At 43.7% G+C, this 24,494-nt stretch overlaps 2 protein-coding genes across 7 annotated transcripts in view; one reads left to right on the plus strand and one right to left on the minus strand.

Annotated features, from left to right (window-relative positions):
* LOC115169850 (chloride channel protein 2) overlaps nucleotides 1-24,494 on the plus strand; it is a 132,650-nt gene that overhangs the window by 62,379 nt on the left and 45,777 nt on the right. For all 6 annotated transcript variants that reach the window (XM_029725880.1, XM_029725883.1, XM_029725882.1 and 3 more), the window contains exon 2: nucleotides 19,729-19,882. In XM_029725880.1, coding sequence (XP_029581740.1) covers nucleotides 19,729-19,882 — 154 coding nt within the window. The remainder of the gene's footprint in view (nucleotides 1-19,728; nucleotides 19,883-24,494) is intronic.
* On the minus strand, nucleotides 12,064-17,998 carry LOC115169851 (zona pellucida sperm-binding protein 4). The gene is made up of 8 exons (XM_029725888.1): nucleotides 17,622-17,998; nucleotides 17,228-17,415; nucleotides 15,130-15,227; nucleotides 14,721-14,878; nucleotides 14,245-14,437; nucleotides 13,916-14,063; nucleotides 13,616-13,691; nucleotides 12,064-13,347 (listed from the first exon to the last, which is right to left on the minus strand). Exons 1-8 carry the CDS (start codon nucleotides 17,983-17,985, stop codon nucleotides 13,277-13,279), a joined length of 1,296 nt encoding a protein of 431 aa, XP_029581748.1. The 5' UTR covers nucleotides 17,986-17,998; the 3' UTR covers nucleotides 12,064-13,276.

Genomic DNA, 24,494 nt, shown 5'->3' on the forward strand with positions numbered 1-24,494 from the left:
TATTGTCATATTGCCACCTGCAGATAGTGAAAATCACGCAACTCAACCATCTGTTACTCAGTCAATTCTTAAGGTAGAGACTTCTTATTCAGGATTCTGTTTATGTCTACCCCAAAGACAACGTGTGTGAAGCAAGAGCTTCCTGTGACAACCGGAAGTGGTTAAAATCACCCAAGAGCTATTGTCATATTACGTGCGCATAGTGAAAATCACGCAACTCAACCATCTGTCATTCAGTCAATTCTTAAGGTAGAGACTCCATATTCAGGATTATGTTTATGTCTACCCCAAAGACAACGTGTGTGAAGCAAGAGCTTCCTGTGACAACCGGAAGTGGTTAAAAACACCCAAGAGCTATTGTCATATTGCCACCTGCAGATAGTGAAAATCACGCAACTCAACCATCTGTTACTCAGTCAATTCTTAAGGTAGAGACTTCTTATTCAGGATTCTGTTTATGTCTACCCCAAAGACAACGTGTGTGAAGCAAGAGCTTCCTGTGACAACCGGAAGTGGTTAAAAATAGCCTAGAGCTATTGTCATATTGCCACCTGCAGATAGTGAAAATCACGCAACTCAACCATCTGTTACTCAGTCAATTCTTAAGGTAGAGACTTCTTATTCAGGATTCTGTTTATGTCTACCCCAAAGACAACGTGTGTGAAGCAAGAGCTTCCTGTGACAACCGGAAGTGGTTAAAAATAGCCTAGAGCTATTGTCATATGGTCAACCTGCATATAGTGAAAATCACGCAACTCAACCATCTGTTACTCAGTCAATTCTTAAGGTAGAGACTTCTTATTCAGGATTCTGTTTATGTCTACCCCAAAGACAACTTGTGTGAAGCAAGAGCTTCCTGTGACAACCGGAAGTGGTTAAAATAGCCTAGAGCTATTGTCATATTGCCACCTGCAGATAGTGAAAATCACGCAACTCAACCATCTGTTACTCAGTCAATTCTTAAGGTAGAGACTTCTTATTCAGGATTCTGTTTATGTCTACCCCAAAGACAACGTGTGTGAAGCAAGAGCTTCCTGTGACAACCGGAAGTGGTTAAAATCACCCAAGAGCTATTGTCATATTACGTGCGCATAGTGAAAATCACGCAACTCAACCATCTGTCATTCAGTCAATTCTTAAGGTAGAGACTCATATTCAGGATTATGTTTATGTCTACCCCAAAGACAACGTGTGTGAAGCAAGAGCTTCCTGTGACAACCGGAAGTGGTTAAAAACACCCAAGAGCTATTGTCATATTGCCACCTGCAGATAGTGAAAATCACGCAACTCAACCATCTGTTACTCAGTCAATTCTTAAGGTAGAGACTTCTTATTCAGGATTCTATTTATGTCTACCCCAAAGACAACGTGTGTGAAGCAAGAGCTTCCTGTGACAACCGGAAGTGGTTAAATCACCCAAGAGCTATTGTCATATTACGTGCGCATAGTGAAAATCACGCAACTCAACCATCTGTCATTCAGTCAATTCTTAAGGTAGAGACTCCATATTCAGGATTCTGTTTATGTCTACCCCAAAGACAACGTGTGTGAAGCAAGAGCTTCCTGTGACAACCGGAAGTGGTTAAAAACACCCAAGAGCTATTGTCATATTGCCACCTGCAGATAGTGAAAATCACACAACTCAACCATGTGTCATTCAGTCAATTCTTAAGGTAGAGACTTCATATTCAGGATTCTGTATATGCCTACCCCAAAGACAACGTGTGTCTATTCTTTTTGCAAAAAAAACAAAAACACACACACACAATTTGGCCATAGGTACATAGTGTGGGGCTTAGAGGCTTATACCGCCTTCAATAGTTACTTTCGTTCAAACGATTCAAGAACCGTCAGACCTAGAGCTCCGAAATTTTAGAAACCTGTTCTAGAGCTCAAGTCGATAGTGCACGGTGATTTATGGGGCTCTAGAAGGTTCTCTGACCGAGAAACCGCCTCGTACATTTGCAATATTTTCAATTCATTTTGAATATCACGGACATGGCGACATGTAGAAATGTCCCAGAGTCGCAAGACTAGGTGCATTGAAACTGCCTCGGCCCATAGAGACGGACCCCAATGTCTCTGTTCGATAGCTCATTCAGGGACCCCGTAGTAACGCCCTGAAAAAGTGGATTTTCAGCACCAATTAAGGCCATTGCTCGGGCACCGAATAACCTATCGAGCCGAAACTTGGGATTCGGGGTCGCCTCACATAGGCCTACACATAATGTCAGAGCTGGACCCGCAGCTATAACGTAACTATGTGTTTTATGTTTTTTTATGGTTAAAATTGAAAGCACTGTGAATTATGGGCCTTCTCTGACATATGTGATAGTTGGCTTCTATACGAGTTGGAAAAAGTGGATTTGGTGTCAGATGCTATCAGTTTGGTGTCAAAATGACATCTAATTGACTGATGGACGCTGACTGCTGGGTGACGAGCAATGGAGAGGAACCACAGTCACTGCCCGGCCATCCCGAGTTCATCGAGCCAGTCAATAATGCATTTCTGCAGTATTTTTGAGCATGCCTAAATTCGTGATGCTAAATGCCCATTGAATCATATTGCAAACATAACGCGCAATATTGCAAATGTAACGCGTTTTTGCAATATGGTTCAACAGCAAAAAATATCACCAAAGTTGACATGATGAAATCAACACAACGAGCGATGGAGAGGAACCACAGTCACTGCACGGCCATCCCGAGATCATCGGGCCAGTCAATTATGCATTCTGAGCATGTCAAATTCGTTAAAAATGTTAAAAGCAACAGAGTCCCACTTCTCCCTCATCATACATGACAAGTAGACCATCTGCGTTGATTCATGGCTTAACATAGGGATATATATCATTTGGGCAGTATAAATGCCATTTGGACCGTGGTTCACTGACTTTTGGGTTTGGAAACCGACTTCCTATGATCGTACATGGCAAACGGACAAACATACTGATTTGGCACATTCAATACTTTCATACATGTATAATTGACAAAAAAAGAATTGGACATTTCATTTGCACATTTCTAATGGCATTTGGCAAAAAATATAAATATGTCACTTTTGACTTCCTATGAAATCATATTCCAAATGCACAAATCATATGCCTTATGCACAAGCAAATATGTCACTTTTGACTTCCTATGAAATCATATTCCAAATGCACAAAACATATGCCTTGTGCACAAGCAAAAGCAACCCAAAAAACGACATCAATAAAAAACGTCAGAAGCATGTTCATACAGCTCTTATACATGTGTAATTGACATAACAATAGAAAAAATTCGAAAAACGGTCCAGAAACCACTTTTTTACAAGGTGCTAAGTTTTCAAAAAAAAAATCATTTTATCAAAATCTGAGACTTGGGTAAGAATTGGGTATCATTTGCTGTATGAAAATCCAAGGTGGAGCACGCTCGCCATCTAAAGGAAATTTGGGGTGTTACAATTGGCAATTGCCATCGGAAAATTGCCATATGATTGGCCCGGAGATGGGCCGCTTTGGGTGGTTTTTGCAATCGTGTGTATGATTCGTGCTATGCCAATATGTTGCCATGTTATTTTGTCCAAATCAGGGGGGTATTCCCTTACAACCCATCAAGGTCTCAGCAGTGCAGGGGAGTACTAAATGTCTCACTGTCTTATTCCATAGCTACTTAAATTTATCTCTATACCCTCAATGATCCTGGATCACCTACAGATGACGTATATTCCTGTCCTGTTGACCTAAGTCTACCATTATTAAACTTGTTCACAACAAAATATAATAATACTATTATATTAATTCCACAGCCTTGTTGTGTTAAATCTCTTACACTGCTTACAACCACAGCTGACTTCCTAAGGGAAAATAAACTTATCTAGATCATGTAAAAAATACCCCTAATTATCAAACAATATTCACCTAACATAAATCAGATCAAAATGACTAATCTGAACTTCTCCACAAAGAAAAATTATTGTACCCTTATCGTCATTCTATCTTCTCATTGGTTCAAATTATCAATTGTGTCTAAGAACTTTAACTCCATCATAATTATCAGTTCTACAAATTTCCTTAAAGTCAGCATCACAAATGACGTTAAATTCACCATCCAAATGGCTTTTCATTGCGGCTGATCAGACCACAAAAGGAAAAGTCACCAGAGGGGTCAAAAGTCATACCACCCTTTCAGAACCGTTTTTCTTACTACATTAGACAAATGAAAGCTAAGAACTTTATCTACATTTAGTATCTTAATTTCCCAGAACATTCCCTATCAAAAGAATTTCACGTATTTAATTAAAACTCAGAAAACAAAACTTCAACGATTCCATGGGTGTATAACTTCTAAGATTCCATATGTGTGTATACCCCTTTAAGATATCCTGTCCCTAGGAATTTGAAACGTTCCTTTTTACAGAAAATACAACCACTTGGTCAGCATTTCATCCTACTACACCGATTCAAAACCCCAAAAGTTAACTACAAACAAAGCCTAATAATAACTCCACTGTACTTCCTCAAATCATTAAATCATTTGTTTTAAACTTCCTCGATGGTTCTGTGTACTTTAATTGAACATACACTACCCTTAGATAAAATATTTTACTTCCAATCTATGAAACCCCATATTTTAATGTACTATTTGACTAATTTGACCCAAGATTGCTTAAAACCTTAAAACCCCTTCAGTTTGTCTGCAAACCGGCCCATTCTGTTTGCTAGGAATACCCTGCCATTATACATAACTGTGTTTAATGTGCATCATCCCTGTAAAATAAAATTAACTCCATGTATCGCTCAACTCCTGTAAATTCCTGCAATTCCTTTACGCGCTTCCCCCTCCTGCTTCCACTCAGAACAGGTTTTGTCTGTTTTTCGTTTTAGCGTTTCCAATATTCTACCGGGCTCCCCGTCGACTGGGAGTCCGTTGGGTGCATTAATACTACCTTCTCTTATCCATTCCCTGTATCATTTCCCCCCCTCCTTTTCCACTCTTTCCCCATTACTCTCTCGTGTTGACTTCAGTGCTTTCAGCACCCTCTCGGTCTCCTGGTTGGTCATCTTCAACTTTAGTCTATGGTAACCTAACTATCAATGTTAATTTACATCCCTTTCAATTTCAGTCTATGGTAACCTAACTATCAATGTCAATTTACGTCTCTAACGTACGTTCCTAACGTTATTTATTTCCCCAGCGCTAGATGATATAACTCAGGTCGACCGTCCCCAACCTCTTATTTACCCGCAGGTCACTCAAACTTGGTATTAGTACGCCGACTTCATACCCAATGTACTTCAGTCATTCAATGGTTACTCAGTATAACATCTTTATCCGTAGATCATTCACACTTGATACAGTACGCCGACTAGTATCTAATGTACTTCAGTCATACGATTAGGTTGGTCTCCCTATCTTCATTCAGTCTTGCTACCAGTCCCAGACTTGACAGCCACACTCAAACTTTGTACTTCAATACCTAGTACATTACAATCGCTGTTATACCTAGATCCATCCACACTCATTCCGGTTAAGTATGCCGACTAACCACATACACACTTGGTACTTCAATACCTAGTACATTACAATCGCTGTTATACCTAGATCCATCCACACTCATTCCGGTTAAGTACGCCGACTAACCACATATACACTTGGTACTTCAATACCTAGTACATTACAATCGCTGTTATACCTAGATCCACCCACACTCATTCCGGTTAAGTACGCCGACTAACCACATACACACTTGGTACTTCAATACCTAGTACATTACATTCACTTGTTATATCATCAACGATCGATCGGTTTCAAGATTGCATTTATCACACCACAACTCTCAAAATTGTTTCAAAATCAAATTATTAATATAACAGGTGGACGTTCCACAATTTAATCACTTACATCAAACAGGTGCTTCACAAAATAAATTTGGATAATGCCAATATGCAGAACTTTAGTCATTCACAATAGGTGTCTGCTTACCTTTTGTTTGACCGGTCAGGATTTGTGAAACACACTGTCCGACGACATTGATGGCCAATCGGTCGGACAAGTTCCAGCGAAGTCCTTCTACCAGAATCACGTTCGGGGTCACCAATTGTTAGGGCTGCGTCAATTCAATTCTGGTATCAGAACAAAATTTAACACTAGGCTACTGAATATATTTTCAGCTGTTTATTAATAGAATTAGTCAAGCAGAATAAATGGTAAATGCAATCTTCGTATATACGGGTTCACTGTAACACCTCGCAGGGCAAACAGAGAACTGAAATGACATCATAAGTTCTTCATTAAATACTCTGACAGAGATAGGCCAGCAGTGAGCGGGAACTGTCAGAGGGAGGATGAGCGTGGTTTAAACTTACTCATCCTATCGTTGGCATGCAGGCTGGTCCCAGCCTCTAGATGCATCTTTGTTGCCAAGCATAGTTGTCTTCTAGCTTATCTTCATGTGTGTACCCGAGAGTCAGACACCCAAGGACAGTGCCTGTTTTTATGCTACAGTTAGGACAGTTTCTGCTTTTGTGCTACAGCCATCTTCCATTCTACCAGCCCCTCCCGTACACCTGTCCTTGAGCGGCCCCACAACCAGGCATTGTGTGTGTGTGTCAAGAGTCTACTCAGCCTACACTCCTACTAGCCAGCAACCCTCCAGTTAGTCATGTCTATTATATGTTGCTCAATCTATGTTAATACAATATAAACCTCTTAGTGCATTACAGTCCATTCATACTTAGGCCTACATCTACTGTAAATGGTAATGCATCACATCTAATAAGTGAAATAAAACCCAACACTAGTATGGCCATAATTCAGGTGAATTTTTTTAATTTTTTTATGTAAGCCAGGGCGGGATCAGCCAGCAGCGGTTCCCGCATGCGTGATTCATTTTCAGTCTGGACGCGGAGGGGTGAACATCTCCTGCTCTGACTGCAGCTGGGAGGGACTGCTGCGCGAGGACTGGGCCGCCTGTGAGTGCTTTGGGACTGGGGTGGGGCCCACGGGAGCATCCGCTGCTCATTGAGAAGAGTAAGAACGATACGTGCTTTCACGTCAGTCTCCAAAAGTCTCCAATAACACCAGAAAAAGTCGCTAGATTTGTCACTAGTCGCTTTTTTGAAAATGTGTCGCTAGAGGGTTCTGAATACACGCTAAATATAGCGACAAAGTCGCTAAGTTGGCAACACTGGTCTTTCATTATCATTAAACCATGCAGTTACGGCAAAACACAATTTGCTCTTAACGACTTCCCTGTACAGATAAAATTGCTTACCCACTCCATTGCAAGCTGCTCTAGCCATACTAATTGGTGAATTAATTTCATGTTGAGCTAAATGTTAAAAAAAATAATTTCAGAGGTTTGAAAAGGAATAGAAAAAGAAAGATATAAATCTGTACTTTTTGGGGGTTTCAAACCAGTTTCTAACTTTATTTTGCTAATGGTAACAGTGGAACAGCACGGAAAATATAATGGTTCTGTACAGAACGAAACGATTGGAAAATAATTAAAGTTTCAACTTCCTGCTTAGGTCATTTTATGGGGCAATGTTGTGTTTTCGTTAAAACCTGGCCCAGGCTCATATTCTGTGACTTGGGTTTTATGGTAAAGATAGTATCCGCATTAGGGGAAACAGCACCACTGTCCACCCCTGTCACGATCGTCGTAATGATTGGACCAAGGCGCAGCGTGAGTAGCGTTCCACATCTTTATTATAACGTGAAACTTCAGCAAAATACAAAAACAATAAATTAATCAAGCGAAATGTGAAGACAGTGAAGTGCAAACAGGCACCTACACAGAAACAAGATCCCACAAAACACAGTGGGGAAATGGCTGCCTAAATATGATCCCCAATCAGAGACAACGCTAAACAGCTGCCTCTGATTTGGAACTATACCAAGCACACCAACATAGAAATAAACAGAACAAAAAAAAACAAGGAATGGTAAATAGTATTAGCAGGATAGAATAATACAAAATATGTGCATTAAAAGGCCAAAATAAGAAAATAAGGGGGGGGGGGGCTGTTCCTAAGGCAATGATGCTTTCCTGGAGTGTTTTAGATTATGGAAATGAGAACCCCCCACAGGTAAACTCATGACAGTCTCCCAGTTGGATGTCTTAATCTCTCTGACAACATCCCTGGCCTCATGGTTGGAGACAGAACCACTAATAGGATGATGGTGTGTGTGTGTGTGTGTGCTGACGATATGCTGGTGTTTGTGCGTGCATGCATGGGTTTGTGTGTGTGTTCACTCTAGCTGACTCATATGATAACTACAGTACTCCAACACCAGCCTCCATTACCTATATTAAAGCAGATCTTCAGACAGTCAAATCTCTCTCTTCCTACTAATTCGATTTCCCAAGCCTGTCCCTCGAGCCCTGAGTGTTTTGGATAAGCTGCACTGCTCTGAGTTTCAGTACTTCGTAATATGTAGGTGTGTGTTTTGATGATTATATTACAGCAGTGGGATGTCATTTTAGTGTCATTTCTTCTCGTTTACAGACCCATATTGTGTGGAGGGTTTTGTTCAAGCCCAGTACTAACACTCCTAATTCAACTAATCAAGACGGACATAACTACTGTAGTCAATCTAATCAAGAGGGCCTGATGAGTACTAGATGAGTTGAACCAGGTGTGCACCTTGCCAAAGTAACGGTAGAGGAAGCACTGCCGTGGTGTTGCCAGTAATCTTAAAGTTGCTATACCATTGTTTTTTAACCTGATGACGTGTCAGGTAATCTCTGTGGTAACCTGCGTGGTAACCTCAGTTCTTCCAGTCCATCTGCCGCTATCCCAGGGGGCCGTGCTCCAGATGGCCTCTGATTGGTTTCTCACAAGCCCAGGATGGGGTCACTGACAGGCAATATTAATATCACACACGTGTGCATGTACATGCGTGAGTGGGACTGGAGAGGTGTGTTCATTATCATTTAGCCTACACATTCTTATACATACAGTTGAAGTCGGAAGTTTACATACACTTAGGTTGGAGTCATTAAGACTCGTTTTTCAACAACTGCACAAATTTCTTGTTAAAAACTATAGTTTGGGCAAGTCTGTTAGGACATCTACATTGTGCATGACAAGTCATTTTTCCAAAAATTGTTTACACATAGATTATTTCACTTAATCACAATTCCAGTGGGTCAGAAGTTTACATACACTAAGTTGACTGTGCCTTTAAACAGCTTGGAAAATTCCAGAAAATGATGTCATGGCTCTAGAAGCTTCTGATAGGCTAATTTACATAATTTGAGTCAATTGGAGGTGTACCTGTGGATGTATTTCAAGGCCTACCTTCAAACTCAGTGCCTCTTGCTTGACATCATGGGAAAATCAAAAGAAATCAGCCAAAATATTGTAGACCTCCACAAGTCTGGTTCATCCTTGGGAGCAATTTCCAAACGCCTTAAGGTACCACGTTCATCTGTTCAAACAATAGTGCACAAGTATAAACACCATGGGACCACGCAGCCGTCATACCGCTCAGGAAGGAGACGCGTTCTGTCTCCTAGAGATGAACGTCCTTTGGTGTGACAAGTGCAAATCAATCCCAGAACAACAGCAAAGGACCTTGTGAAGATGCTGGAGGAAACAGGTACAAAAGTATTTATTTCCACAGTAAAACGAGTCCGAAACTCAGCAAAAAAAAGAAACATCCCCTTTTCAGGACCCTGTCTTTCAAAGATAATTCGTAAAAATCCAAATAACTGCACAGATCTTCATTGTAAAGGGTTTAAACACTGTTTCCCATGCTTGTTCAATGAACCATGAACAATTAATGAACATGCACCTGTGGAATGGCCGTTAAGACACTAACATCTTACAGACGGTAGACAATTAAGGTCACAGTTCTGAAAACTTAGGACACTAAAGAGGCCTTTCTACTGACCCTGAAAAACACCAAAAGAAAGATACCCATGGTCCCTGCTCATCTGCATGAACGTGCCTTAGGCATGCTGCAAGGAGGCATGAGGACTGCAGATGTGGCCAGGGCAAATAATTGCAATATCCGTACTGTGAGACGCCTAAGACAGAGCTACAGGGACAGGACGGACAGCTGATCATCCTCGCAGTGGCAGACCACGTGTTACACCTGCACAGGTTCGGTACATCCGGACATTACACCTGCGGGACAGGTACAGGATGGCAACAACAACTGCCCGAGTTACACCAGGAATGCACAATCCCTCCATCAGTGCTCAGACTGTCTGCAATTGGCTGAGAGAGGCTAGACTGAGGGCTTGTAGACCTGTTGTAAGGCAGGTCCTCCCCAGACATCACCGGTTTTGTATCAAGGCTGATGGTCGGATTCGCGATTATCGTCGATGGAATAAGCGTTACACCGAGGCCTGTACTCTGGAGCGGGATCGATTTGGAGGTTGAGGGTCCGTCATGGTGTCATAGCATCATCGGACTGAGGTTGGGATTGCAGGCAATCTCAATGCTGTGCGTTAGAGGAAGACATCCTTCTCCCTCATGTGGTACCCTTCCTGCAGGCTCATCCTGACATGACCCTCCAGCATGACAATGCCACCAGCCATACTGCTCGTTCTGTGCGTGATTTCTTGCAAGACAGGAATGTCAGTGTTCTGCCATGGCCAGCAAAGAGCCTTGATCTCAATCACATCGAGCACATCTGGGACCTGTTGGATCAGAGGGTGAGGGCTAGGGCCATTCCCCCCAGAAATGTCCGGGAACTTGCAAGTGCCTTGGTGGAAGAATGGGGTAACATCTCACAGCAAGAACTGGCAAATCTGGTGCAGTCCATAAGGAGATGCACTGCAGTACTTAATGTAGCTGGTTACTTTTGATTTGACCCCCCTTTGTTCAGGGACACATTATTCCATTTCTGTCAGTCACGTCTGTGGAACTTGTTCAGTTATGTCTGTTAAATCTTGTGTTCATACAAATATTTGCACATGTTAAGTTTGCTGAAAATAAAACGCAGTTGACAGTGAAAGGATGTTTCTTTTTTTGCTGAGTTTATATCTACATGACCTGAAAGGCTGCTCAGCAAGGAAGAAGCCACTGCTCCAAAACCGCCATTAAAAAAAGCCAGACTGCGGTTTGCAACTGCACATGGGGACAAAGATTGTAGTTCTTGGAGAAATGTCCTCTGGTCTGAGGAAACAAAAATAGAACTGTTTGGCCATAATGACCATTATGTTTTGGAGGAAAAAGGGGGAGGCTTGCAAGCCGAAGAACACCCTCCACCCATGAAGCACAGGGGTGGAAGCATCATGTTGTGGGGGTGCTTTGCTGCAGGAGGGACTGGTGTGCTTCACAAAATAGATGGCATCATGACATAGGGAAATTATGTGGATATATTGAAGCAACGTCTCAAGACATGTCGGGAAGTTAAGCTTGGACGCAAATGGGTCTTCCAAATGGACAATGACCCCAAGCATACTTCCAAAGTTGTGGCAAAATGGCTTAAGGACAATGTCAAGGTATTGAAGTGGCCATCACAAAGCCCTGACCTCAATCTTATAGAAAATTTGTGAGCAGAACTGAAAAAGTGTTTGCGAGCAAGGAGGCCTACAAACCTGACTCAGTTACACCAGCTCTGTCAGGAGGAATGGGCCAAAATTCACCCAACTTATTGTGGGAAGCTTGTGGAAGGCTATCCGAAGCATTTGACCCAAGTTAAACAATTTAAAGGCAATGCTACCAAATACTAATTCAGTGTATGTAAACTTCTGACCCACTGGGAATGTGATGAAAGATATTAATCACTATTCTGACATTTCACATTCTTAAAATAAGGGGGTGATCCTGACCTAAGACAGGATATTTTTACTAGGATTAAATGTCAGGAATTGTAGAAAACTTAGTTTAAATGTATTTGGCTAAGGTGTATGCAAACTTCCTACTTCAACTTTATCACGTATGCGTGTTTCCACAAACGTCAGCCAGTGTGTGTTGTCAGGATGTAACTGGCTGTCTACACGGTAGTGGGCTTGGATGAGGTATTGCAGTGTGCTAGGTGGAGTTACTTTGGTTAAATGGGAGCTATGGGAAGAAGGAGCGGATGGTAGTAAAGTGACGTGAGATGGGCTGTTGGACAACTCTCAAGTCAATGGGCTTTAATGGCATGGGAAACATGTTTACATTGACAAAGCAAGTGAAATACTCTCCCCTTTCAGACAGAAGCCATGGCTGCTCAGCTTCCCTCTGTACCTCACCTGCTTAAGTGAGCAGAGATGGGAGGCAGTATAGGGATGAAGGGACTACACTGACCGTATGAACTGGTGTTTATACAGGTTGCAGAGATTGGGTTTTATTAGGATCCCCATAAGCTGATGCTAAAGCAGCAGCTATTCCTGGGGTCCACACATTAGAGAACATTAAACAGCTCAAGGACAGATCAATTTAAAAGGTACATGTAGCCTTCATATGAGTACACGGTCAAATAAGGGAGAGCTTTTATGAAACCAGGGTTGCTGTTCATTTGAGCTGGGAGTTCCATGCAATAATGCTCTACATACTGAAAGGGACTGCACTGACCCAATGAACTGTGTATACAGGTTGCATGGAACACAACATTAAGACATTTGAAACTCCAGGCAGTTGGTGATGCAAGGATGACCTGTGTAGGTGCAGTCATGTGAGTTTAGGTAGTGTGGTCATATGCAGTGGGTCAGTACATGTGTGAAAGCCAGATGCTAGGGCAGGTTCAGTAGGCTCTCCATAGACATCCCTCTCCACATGACCCTAATATTATCTGTAGGATCTTGCCCTCAAGCCACCTCTGCATACTGAATCACCCTGTTAGACAGGTCACTGATTCATTTCAGGATTCAAGTATACTCTGCTTTTAGAGCATTCCCTTTGCTTGGTCTCAGCGATGCCGGGACACAGCACGTGTGAAGCTACCCTCCATATACACTGTAGGTCAGTGGTTACAGAAAATGTGTCACCATTTATTTCATTAGCTTAGAAATTATTCCTTAAGTAGTGAAGGCATTGACAAATTACCCTTATATGAAATGCTAGTGGCATGTAGATGTCAAAATAACTGGTGAAAGCAGCCAGCCAAGGTTATTGAAAGGATGCCACAACCAGAGTTCTTAGAGCAACAAGCCGCCACTCAAAACGTAGAACTCAAGTCACAACTTTCAGATATTTCAATGTCAAGCATTTCATTAAACAAGCCAAAGAATTACAAGTCACAATATGCATTGTGTGTATGCTACAAGGTCAAAGAGTGAGGCCTTCATCCCAAGCTGAAGTAGATCAGAAGTATTTCTTCACGCCTGACAGGTGGAAGGTAGTTATGGTCAGGTCAGAATGAGTTCACCACTGGACACCGTCTCTCCATCCACAGAATTCACTGCAGCCACATCTCTCCCTAAAGGAGCAACAGGAGCTCATGAGGCACAAATTGGCTTGACACTAAGGCCCTAAATCCCAACTTGACTCACAAAAGAATTAGCATTTACAGTCACCCTGGTCAAACAAAGGTATAGCTATTGCATTCTCATGCTGGGATGGAGCTAAGGCATGTACAGCCCATAGCCCTATATGACCAGGGTCGATGACACCTTTACAAAATTAGGCTAGATGAACAGCAAGTTGTACTTCAACGCCAACTGGAAGATACAAAAAAAGCTACTTACTTTGCCTGTTGCAGCTCTGTTGACAGGAGTGGGTCCTAGTAGGGTGGCACACCTCTGTACTACAGTGGATGAAGACCTGATAGAAAGCAAACTTTAAATGTATCAACTACATTAGCCATTTAAACCAAGGCCATTTCAAACTGGTCTGAAGTTAACAGCACTGCTTTTCAACATAGTGACAGATTCAGCCTTGAGGGTAGACTTTCTGGCAAATCCGTCAAGCATCAGGGCGAAAACCCCAGCAGTAGACCATGAGGCCCTGATTAGAATACTCCTGCTGTAATAGAGTAAATACAGTACCCTGTCCTTCAAAGGGGCCAAAGATTCTGCATCCACAAAGGTGAACATCTGGACCGCAAAGCGTTTGTAGTGGGTCAGGAACTCAAGGCCAGAGGAGCCATCAACAGGGATCACATTGGTCAGGTAACGGTCATCCTGGTTCGGACACCTGGAGAAAGTAATTGTTAGGAATAGTGTGGGGCAATTCCAGAAACCTTCCCCAGGTTTCAGAAATCCTGGTTGGAAGACTGCAGTTAGTTTACAAGTTACATGTGTCACATGTAAGCACCAATTGAAAGTTGGTCAAACACATCATGCAGCAAGGTAACCATCTTGTTTCCTCTAGTTACCCATCAACCAGGAGGTCCCACTTGGGCAAGCTGAGGGGACTGGGGGTGGAGGTGGCCCAGCAGTAGTCCAGATTCAGGACCAGGTTAGAGTCTGTCCTCCCCAGGATGTAAACCTCTACATACACTGGATCCTTCAGGAGCTTTGCGACTGGGTAGTCTGCCTCACTGTAGTATGACCTGTAGGCTTCCACTTCTGTGGACAAAGGGTAGCATTCACACAAAAAGCTGAAGTGCAGCAGTTTCAGAACAGTGCTGACCATCTTAAACAGAATGTTGGAACAGGCATTTGGTCCACCTAAGTAGTAACCCAGCGCATGCAACTAAGCCTTCATTTAATACTAGGATTTGTAGAATCAGGTGTTAGTTTGGCTTGAGTCAAAGTCTGCACCAACCCCTTGTATGATGAATCAATTTCCTGTCAGGGACTAGCCATCACAGCAAGATTTTATTCTTCTAAAACCATTTCTCCAGTTTACCTTCCACACATCCCTTGTTGTAACATTGTCCGCTGGCCAGTCGGAGCTCTACTCGGACAAATCCAGTAGCAGCGACTGGAGCAGGGGGAGGAACAGCATTCACCTCAACCCCCAAAAACTCCACCGCAGTGTCAGAGTACTTACACTGGAACTGCAGCCTACAAGAAAACATGTTGACAGTGATGCCAAGTACTTTAGGCCAGAACTGAGTTGTTCCACAGACTCAGGGTGGGCTAATACAGTCTGACTTAAGCTGTGAATCAATGAGATTAACAGAAAATACCTTTAAGAAATAATTCAGTATGAAAGAAACATTTAAAAATATGGTACTGGCCATTTCACTTAAGCCTCAAGTCGAATTGGCTAAAGGGAACTTTGTGGTGTTACATTTCATGGAGGGAAGACTCACTCAAAGTGGCTGTCTCTAGTGATTGAGCCTCGAGGTCCAATCTCCACTTCATAGGAAGACATCATATTGTTCTCATAGACCACATAGCCACTTTCCTCCTGCAATGGACAAAACATAGCATTCAGCATAGGCCAATGGGTCCAACATCCAGGCTCTGCCTGTTGAATTGGACTGATTTATAAGTTTCTTGAAAAATATAATTAATTTAATCTGATTGTTATGAGGTTCCATGACTGTCCACACAGGGCATTGATTTATTAAATTGTGGGTGTTTTAACTTGTGTACCTGTGGTGTACCTGATCAAAAACACCAAGCAAACTAAATATGGACTAAAGATCTGGGCAGCATGCGATGCCAGGAAAAGTTATGCCTGGAAGATGCAGGGTTACACCGGGAAACCTGCTGACGGTGTTCCTGAAAGGAACCAGGAGAAGCGGGTGGTCCTGGAAGTGACTGAAGGTCTCCAGGGGCACAACAATTACTTCCCCTCATATGCTCTTGGTTAGGAGCTGCTCCAAAAAAAAATGACCATGGTGGGGACAGTGAGAAGGAACAAGCCAGAGTTACCTCCTGCCTTACTACCAAGGACAGGGATTGTTTTCCCTCCAAATATGCCTTCACCGGCACTTGTGTCCTACTGCCCAAAGAAAGTGTGCTCCTGATGACAACTGCACAGGGATGCCGCTGTGCTGGATTACAACAGGAACAAAGTGGGAGTTGACAACCTTGATAAGGTATGTTACCATCTTTTAAATCTCATGTACTTTCCCCCCCTTAACAGATTGTTTAATCTGCACAATAAAAATACGACATGTTCGGCAAAATGCTCATTGAATTTGTGAACAATATGGAGTCAATTCTATTCATTTGATTATGTAAATGTGTTTTAATTTAAGAAATTTCTCACATTACTATGACGCATCACTTGTATGTCCTCATTTTATTTACGGATTGTTGCACTCAGGTTACTGGCACAAACTATTGTAAGAGGACGACGGCACGTTGGCCCATGGTGGTGGTGTTCAACATCCAAGCTGTGTCGGCCTACAACGCGTCTGGTGTGAATACAGGCTGGAAGCAGGGGAAATTCTTCAAGAGGAGACCATTACTAGAAGTTGTGGAAGCCATGGTGGCACCTTTCATTCAAAGGCGAATACCTTGCTCGAACACAATCCTTTGCTGGATTGGTAAGCCATCCAAGGGCCAGAAGCAAGATCTACAGCTGCCAGAGACAGAAGGAAGAGGTGCAATCTGTGTGTACCAAGAGATGTCAAAACGAGCATCATGTGCCATAAATGCAGTGCATACATTTGCTAGGCACATGCAACCACCACATATTGTCCAACATGTGCATGAGAACACAAAATGTAACCATTGATTAACAGAATGTGAACATAGTTTATTCTTTAATATGTTCAGACATTAATTTTGTATTATGGTAAAGTTCTCATATCCTTCCTTTACTATCATCATATCAGTTTTAACCTGGAACAGGTTATTTTGTGCCACTATTTAAAAATGTGAAAAGGTATCAAACCAAATGTCCTTGATAAAAAAAATTGACAAAGTAGTCTGATAATTAGCACTGTTTCATCTAAGTATTTGTTATAGTCAACATAATCCATACATTATGCTTTTTGTCAAAACTAGTTGTATGAGCTCAGGTCAATGAGGCCTACAGGCCATAAATAGCAAATAGAAATCAAAACTTGTAATGTTCAAGAACTTCAATTAACATGAAATGAACAGGAGGGTTAAATTAATGCAGGTCCCTGCATTCTCTAGATTTTAATCAGATGGGATTAAATGCCTATCTGAGACAAATCATGGACTTGAATGGGACTATAGTTAAATTCTGTTAATTCATTAAATCATAAAATCCAGAACTTTTAAACTGGGCCCTGGTGTTGGGACTAATTCTGAGAAAAAAAAAAAAAAAAAAGAGGACTCAAACTACCAGGCAGAATAGAACCCCAGCAGCATTGACCAAGGCCTACATATGAAAACCCACTGGAAGCAAAGGATTGGGTTCATAAAACACTTCCTAGATGGTCAAGATTTACATTGCGTCACACATTGAGAAAGATATTTACCCACCATGAGAGTGGTGCCACAGGCTGTGACAGGAAACTGGTATATGACAAAGGCTTTAGTGGTGCCAACAGGCTTACAGAGGGCATCTTGTGGTCTAAGCAGACTGATGGTATCAAGGTCCAGGTTGGGCAGAGTGGCATCCCTGGCTACCACAACAACAAACTGACCATCTCTGGTACACTGTACAGTCACTGAGGAAGGAGTGGGCACAGAGAGGATGAGTAATTGCTCATGCACCACTCTAGACAGTTATGATAGTGCCAACAGAACATTTAATTCACAACATGTGTTGGCACTAATATAACTCCATAAATCAGAGTCTAACAAGCTAGGCAGGGGCAAATGCAAAGAACATGCAAATTGTAAAATAAATTAAGGGAAAAGCCAAAACAGTCACCTGCTTTCCCATAGTAGCACCGCCACTCATCAAAGCAGCAGTTGATTGCCTCACATTGAGCAAGAGTAAGATCAGGGACGCCACAAGTAAGCCGCTCTTCCTCTTTCACTTGGCATTTCTCAATAGGAGTTGTGGCATCTGGTCTCTGGGTAACTTGCTGAGGTGACCACTGGGGCTGGTTTTTCAGCTTCTTGGCCTGCTGGTCATATGTTAATAGCCTGGTCTGAGGTTGCTGCCTCACTTTCTTGAACTGCTGAACTACTGGAGACTGGTGCTTCTGTAGTAGCATTCCCCAAGTACTTACACTACTGTAGCACACAAACACAGCCAGCAACACAACTACACACCTTGCTGATGATGCCATTGTACTACACAATTGTATCCACAGGAATTGCTGAGGGCTCGCTGAGGCTTTTATACCTGATTGAGTGCGTTTGTTTGGCAGATGCTCCGCCCCTCCTCGTTAAGAGTTGAGCTGTCGCCATCCCTGGGTAGTTAATCAGTCAGGGCTTGGCAGGCATCCCTGGGTAGTTAATCAGTCAGGGCCTGGCAGGCATCCTTGGGTAGTTAATCAGTCAGGACCTGGAAGGCATCGCTAGGTAGTTAATCAGTCAGGGCCTGGCAGGCATCCCTGGGTAGTTAATCAGTCAGGGCCTGGCAGGCATCCCTGGGTAGTTAATCAGTCAGGGCCTGGCAGGCACCCCTGGGTAGTTAATCAGTCAGGGCCTGGCAGGCATCCCTGGGTAGTTAATCAGTCAGGGCCTGGCAGGCATCCCTGGGTAGTTAATCAGTCAGGGCTTGGCAGGAATCCCTGGGTAGTTAATCAGTCAGGGCTTGGCAGGCATCCCTGGGTAGTTAATCAGTCAGGGCCTGGCAGGCATCCCTGGGTAGTTAATCAGTCAGGGCCTGGCAGGCATCCCTGGGTAGTTAATCAGTCAGGGCCTGGCAGGCATCCCTGGGTAGTTAATCAGTCAGGGCCTGGAAGGCATCCCTGGGTAGTTAATCAGTCAGGGCCTGGAAGGCATCCCTGGGTAGTTAATCAGTCAGGGCCTGGAAGGCATCCCTGGGTAGTTAATCAGTCAGGGCCTGGAAGGCATCCCTGGGTAGTTAATCAGTCAGGGCTTGGCAGGCATCCCTGGGTAGTTAATCAGTCAGGGCCTGGCAGGCATCCTTGGGTAGTTAATCAGTCAGGGCCTGGCAGGCATCCCTGGGTAGTTAATCAGTCAGGGCCTGGAAGGCATCCCTGGGTAGTTAATCAGTCAGGGCCTGGAAGGCATCCCTGGGTAGTTAATCAGTCAGGGCCTGGCAGGCATCCCTGGGTAGTTAATCAGTCAGGGTCTGGCAGGCATCCCTGGGTAGTTAATCAGTCAGGGCCTGGCAGGCATCCCTGGGTAGTTAATCAGTCAGGGCCTGGCAGGCATCCCTGGGTAGTTAATCAGTCAGGGCCTGGCAGGCATTTACATTTACATTTTACATTTTAGTCATTCCCTGGGTAGTTAATCAGTCAGGGCCTGGAAGGTGCAGCTCATTGATAGCTTGTTTGGCTCTAGGGAGCGATCATCACCTAGGAATTGTTTCTATCAAATGGATCCATTTGAATACTTTGAAATTGATTAATGGTATACTTGTCCTCTTTTGATCCATCTCAATAGTATGAAGTTGCTTCCTATTCTTGTCCCCTCTTTCATAAAAAAAGTAGATATTCCACGTGACAAACACATTCCACGGAGGGCCAAGTGTCTGTGGGTTTTCGCTCCTCCCTTGTGCTTGATTGATGAATTACCCTCACTGATTAGTAACGAGCTCCCCTCACCTGGTTGTCTAGGTCTTAATTGAAAGGAAAAAACATAAACCGGCAGGCAGCCGGCCGTCTGTGGAATGAGTTGGACACACCTGCTTTTTAATACTATTGAAATGCAACTGCTATTTCTCCTTCCTTCCCCTCTCTGTCTCTAACTTTCTCTTGACCTCCCCCTCTATCGTTTTCTCTCCCATGGATTAATGTATTATATTAAACAGGACTCAGGAGCTGGTTGAGTATAATGAGGGTCACTTTGAATACTTGAAAATTAACTAATATTCTCTCTCCATCCCCCTTCTTGTTCAGATGTATGGGCGTTACACACAGGAGCTCGGTGTGTATGCCAAGGAGGAGGCGGCACGCCTGCGTGATGGCGGGGGACTGCGGAGGTCCACCAGCGTTCGCAGCCGGTCGGCAGAGCTGCTAGAGTATGAGAAAGACCCCTGTGCCAAGTGTCATGGTGAGTGACTGACTGATCTCAACATGACCACTCATATTTACCAACCTAATGACCGCTCATATTTACCGACCTAATGACCGCTCATATTTACCGACCTAATGACCGCTCATATTTACCGACCTAATGACCGCTCATATTTACCGACCTAATGACCGCTCATATTTACCGACCTAATGACCGCTCATATTTACCGACCTAATGACCGCTCATATTTACCGACCTAATGACCGCTCATATTTACCGACCTAATGACCGCTCATATTTACCGACCTGTCTAATGAGTGAGTGATCACTGTGATCCAATGACCTCTCCTATGAGTGCACCACCACCACTGAACTGACAGCGTCGACCTACGCTGAGTGTACAAAACATTATGAAGCTCTTTCCATGACATAGACTGACCAAGTAAATCCAAGTGAAAGCTATGATCCCTTATTGATGTCACTTGTTAAATCCACTTCAATAAGTGTAGATGAAGGGGAGGAGACAGGTTAAAGAAGGATTTGTATGCCTTGAGACATGGATTGTGTGTGTGCTATTCAGGGGATGACTGGGGTATGTTAGTAGGTGCCAGAACTGCAACGCTGCTGAGTTTTTCACGCTCAACAGTTTCCCATATCAAGAATAGTCCACCACCCAAACGACATCCAGCCAACTTGACACAATTTGGGAAGCAAATTAACTTTTAACAAGGCACACCTGTTAAAAGCTGGTTGAGAGCATGCCAAGAGTGTGCAAAGCTGCCATCAAGGCAAAGGGTGGCTAATTTTGTAGTATCTCAAATATAAAATATATTTTGATTTGTTTGGTTACTACATGATTCCATATGTTATTTCATAGTTTTGATGTCTTCACTATTATTCTACAATGTGGAAATAAATAAAAACCTTTGAAGGAGTAGGTGTGTCCAAACTTTGGACTGGTTGTGTGTGTATTTTTTAATGTAAAAAATAAAAGGACTCTTAAACACGACTTGTGTACTAGCGATATCTTTCCGCGTTCTTGTACATTTTGTACAACAGCAGGAGTACAGAACCCAGCCATTCTCCCACCTACACCACAATACCTCAACTCATAGCATGAGTTTGTGCCTTTGTTCTGTATATGTGTGTGTGTGTGTGCCTCTGTTCTACTCCAAAATCCAGAGGGTTTTAGAGCCCAGCCTACACACTCTGCAAAAAACTGAGCGGCTCATCGTGACCGTTAGCTTTAGAGGGCGAGAGTGGGTTAGCTCAGAGGGAGATCTCGCTAACATGATAGGCTAATGTGTAATCCAGTGTGACTGACTCGTCTCACTCACCACCATCGGCCATCTACTGTATTCTATATAGTACAATGAGAGTAAACTGAGTATACAAAACATTAAGAACACCTTCCTAATATTGAGTTGCACCAGTGGAGGCTTGAGGGGAGGACGGCTCATAACAATGCCTGGACCAGAGCAAATGGAATGGCATCAGACCTGGAAACTGTTTTACGTATTTGCTACCATTCAGCTAATTCTGCTCCAGCCATTACCATGAGCCTGTCCTCCTCAATTGAGGTGCCACCAACCTACTGTGAGTTACCGTCAGAACAGCGTCCGTTCGGCTGGGAATTAGCTAGATGAGGTACGATCACGAATATCCTACCAACGGGACATCAAAAACTGTAATATCCTATTTGGCTGATGACAACATAAACATTCAGCTAGTGGGATATACGCTGCACCGGCAAGATGGAACAGCACACTCCGGTAAGACGGGGGGGGGGGGGGGCATTCTGTGCATATTTGTAAACAACAGCTGGTGCACAAAATCTAAGGAAGTCTCTAGATTTTGCTCGCCTGAAGAAGAGTATATTGTGATAAATTGCAGGCCGCACTACTTGCCTAGAGTTTTCAGCTATACTTTTCGTGGCAGTTTATTTACCACCACAGACAGTTGCTGGCACTAAGACTGCACTCAGTCAGCTGTATAAGGAAATAAGCAAACAGGAAACCATTCACCCAGAGGCGGCGCTCCTAGTGGCCGGAGACTTTAATGCAGGGAAACTTAAATGAGTTCTACCAAATTTCCATCAACATGTTAAATGTGCAACCAGAGGGAAAAAAAATCTAGATCACCTGTACTCCACACACAGAGATGCATACAAAGCTCTCCCTCGCCCTCCATTTGGTAAATCCAACCACAACTCTATCCTCCTAATTCCTGCTTACAAGCAAAAATTTGAGCAGGAAGCACCAGTGACTAAGGTCTATAAAAAAGTGGTCAGATGAAGCAAATGCTAAACTACAGGACTGTTTTGCTATCACAGACTGGAATATGTTCCGGGATTCTTACGATGGCGTTGAAGAGTACACCACATCAGTACACCACATCAGTCACTTATCAATAAGTGCATGGAGGACGTCGTTCCCACAGTGACTGTACGTACATACCCCAACAAGAAGCCATGGATTACAGGTAACATTCGCACTGAGCTAAAGGGTAGAGCTGCCGCTTTCAAGGTGCGGGACTCTAACCCGGAAGCTTACAAGAAATCCTGCTATGCCCTGTGACGAACCATCAAACAGGCAAAGCGTCGATACAGGGCTAAGATTGAATCATACTACACCGGCTCTGACACTCGTCTTATGTGGCAGGGCTTGCAAACTATTACAGAGTACAAAGGGAAGCACAGCCGCGAGCTGCCCAGTGACACGAGCCAACCAGACGAGCTAAATCACTTCTATGCTTGCTTCGAGGCAAGCAACACTGAGGAATGCATGAGAGCATCAGCTGTTCCGGACGACTGTGTGATCATGCTCTCCGTAGCCGACGTGCGTAAGACCTTTAAACAGGTCAACATACACAAGGCTGCGGGGCCAGACGGATTACCAGGACGTGTGCTCCGGGCATGTGCTGACCAACTGGCAGGTGTCTTCACTGACATTTTCAACATGTCCTTGATTGAGTCTGTAATACCAACATGTTTCAAGCAGACCACCATAGTCCCTGTGCCCAAGAATACAAAGGCAACCTGCCTAAATGACTACAGACCCGTAGCACTCACGTCTGTAGCCATGAAGTGCTTTGAAAGGTTGGTAATGGCTCACATCAACACCATTATCCCAGAAACCCTAGACCCACTCCAATTTGCATACCGCCCAAACAGATCCACAGATGATGCAATCTCTATTGCACTCCACACTGCCCTTTCCCACCTGGACAAAAGGAATACTTATGTGAAAATGCTATTCATTGACTACAGCTCAGCGTTCAACACCATAGTACCCTCAAAGCTCATCACTAAGCTAAGGATCCTGGGACTAAACACCTCCCTCTGCAACTGGATCCTGGACTTCCTGATGGGCCGCCCCCAGGTGGTGAGGGTAGGTAGAAACAGATCTGCCACGCTGATCCTCAACACTGGAGCTCCCCAGGGGTGCGTGCTCAGTCCCCTCCTGTTCACCCATGACTGCATGGCCAGGCACGACTCCAACACCATCATTAAGTTTGCAGATGACACAACAGTGGTAGGCCTGATCAACGACAAGACAGCCTATAGGGAGGAGGTCAGAGACCTGGCCTGGTGGTGCCATAATAACAACCTATCCCTCAAAGTAACCAAGACTAAGGAGATGATTGTGGACTACAGGAAAAGGAGGACCAAGCACGCCCCCATTCTCATCGACGGGGCTGTAGTGGAGCAGGTTGTTCCTTGGTGTCCACATCTACAACAAACTAGAATGGTCCAAACACACCAAGACAGTCATGAAGAGGGCACGACAAAGCCAATTCCCCCTCAGGAAACGAAAAAGATTTGGCATGGGTCCTGAAATCCTCAAAAGGTTCTACAGCTGCAACATCGAGAGCATCCTGACTGGTTGCATCACTGCCTGGTACGGCAATTGCTCGGCCTCTGACCGCAAGGCACTACAGAGGGTAGTGCGTACGGCCCAGTATATCACCGGAGCTAAGCTGCCTGCCATCCAGGACCTCTACACCAGGCAGTGTCAGAGGAAGGCCCTAAAAATTGTTAAAGACCCCAGCCACCCCAGTCATAGACTGTTCTCTCTACTCTCCCTACTATCTCTCTACTAGTGGTACCGGAGTGCCAAGTCTAGGACAAAAAGGCTTCTCAACAGTTATTATCCCCAAGCCATAAGATTCCTGAACAGGTAATCAAATGGCTACCCAGACTATTTGCATTTTGTGTGCCCCCCCCAATCCCTCTTTTTACGCTGCTGCTACTCTCTGTTTATCATATATGCATAGTCACTTTAACTGTACATTCATGTACATACTACCTCAATTGGGCCGACCAACCAGTGCTCTTTCACATTGGCTAACCGGGCTATATGCATTGTGTCCCACCCACCACCCGCCAACCCCTCTTTTACGCTACTGCTACTCTCTGTTCATCATATATGCATAGTCACTTTAACCATATCTACATGTACATACTACCTCAATCAGTCCGACTAACCGGTGTCTGTATGTAGCCTCACTACTTTTTATAGCCTCCCTACTGTATATAGCCTGTCTTTTTACTGTTGTTTTATTTCTTTACTTATCTATTGTTCACCTAATACCTGTTTTGCACTATTGGTTAGAGCCTGTAAGTAAGCATTTCACTGTAAGGTCTACA

The sequence above is a fragment of the Salmo trutta genome, chromosome 31, assembly GCF_901001165.1.
Source record: "Salmo trutta chromosome 31, fSalTru1.1, whole genome shotgun sequence".
Classification (NCBI taxonomy): domain Eukaryota; kingdom Metazoa; phylum Chordata; class Actinopteri; order Salmoniformes; family Salmonidae; genus Salmo; species Salmo trutta.

Coding starts and splice junctions, on each gene's coding strand:
- LOC115169851 (XM_029725888.1), bottom strand. CDS start 17,985: ATGGCATCATCAGCAAGGTGTGTAGTTGTGTTGCTGGCTGTGTTTGTG. Junction 14,879..15,129: donor ACTAGAGACAGCCACTTTGA/GTGAGTCTTCCC, acceptor GTTTTCTTGTAG/GCTGCAGTTCCAGTGTAAGT. Junction 13,692..13,915: donor TGGCCCCTTTGAAGGACAGG/GTACTGTATTTA, acceptor GCTTTCTATCAG/GTCTTCATCCACTGTAGTAC.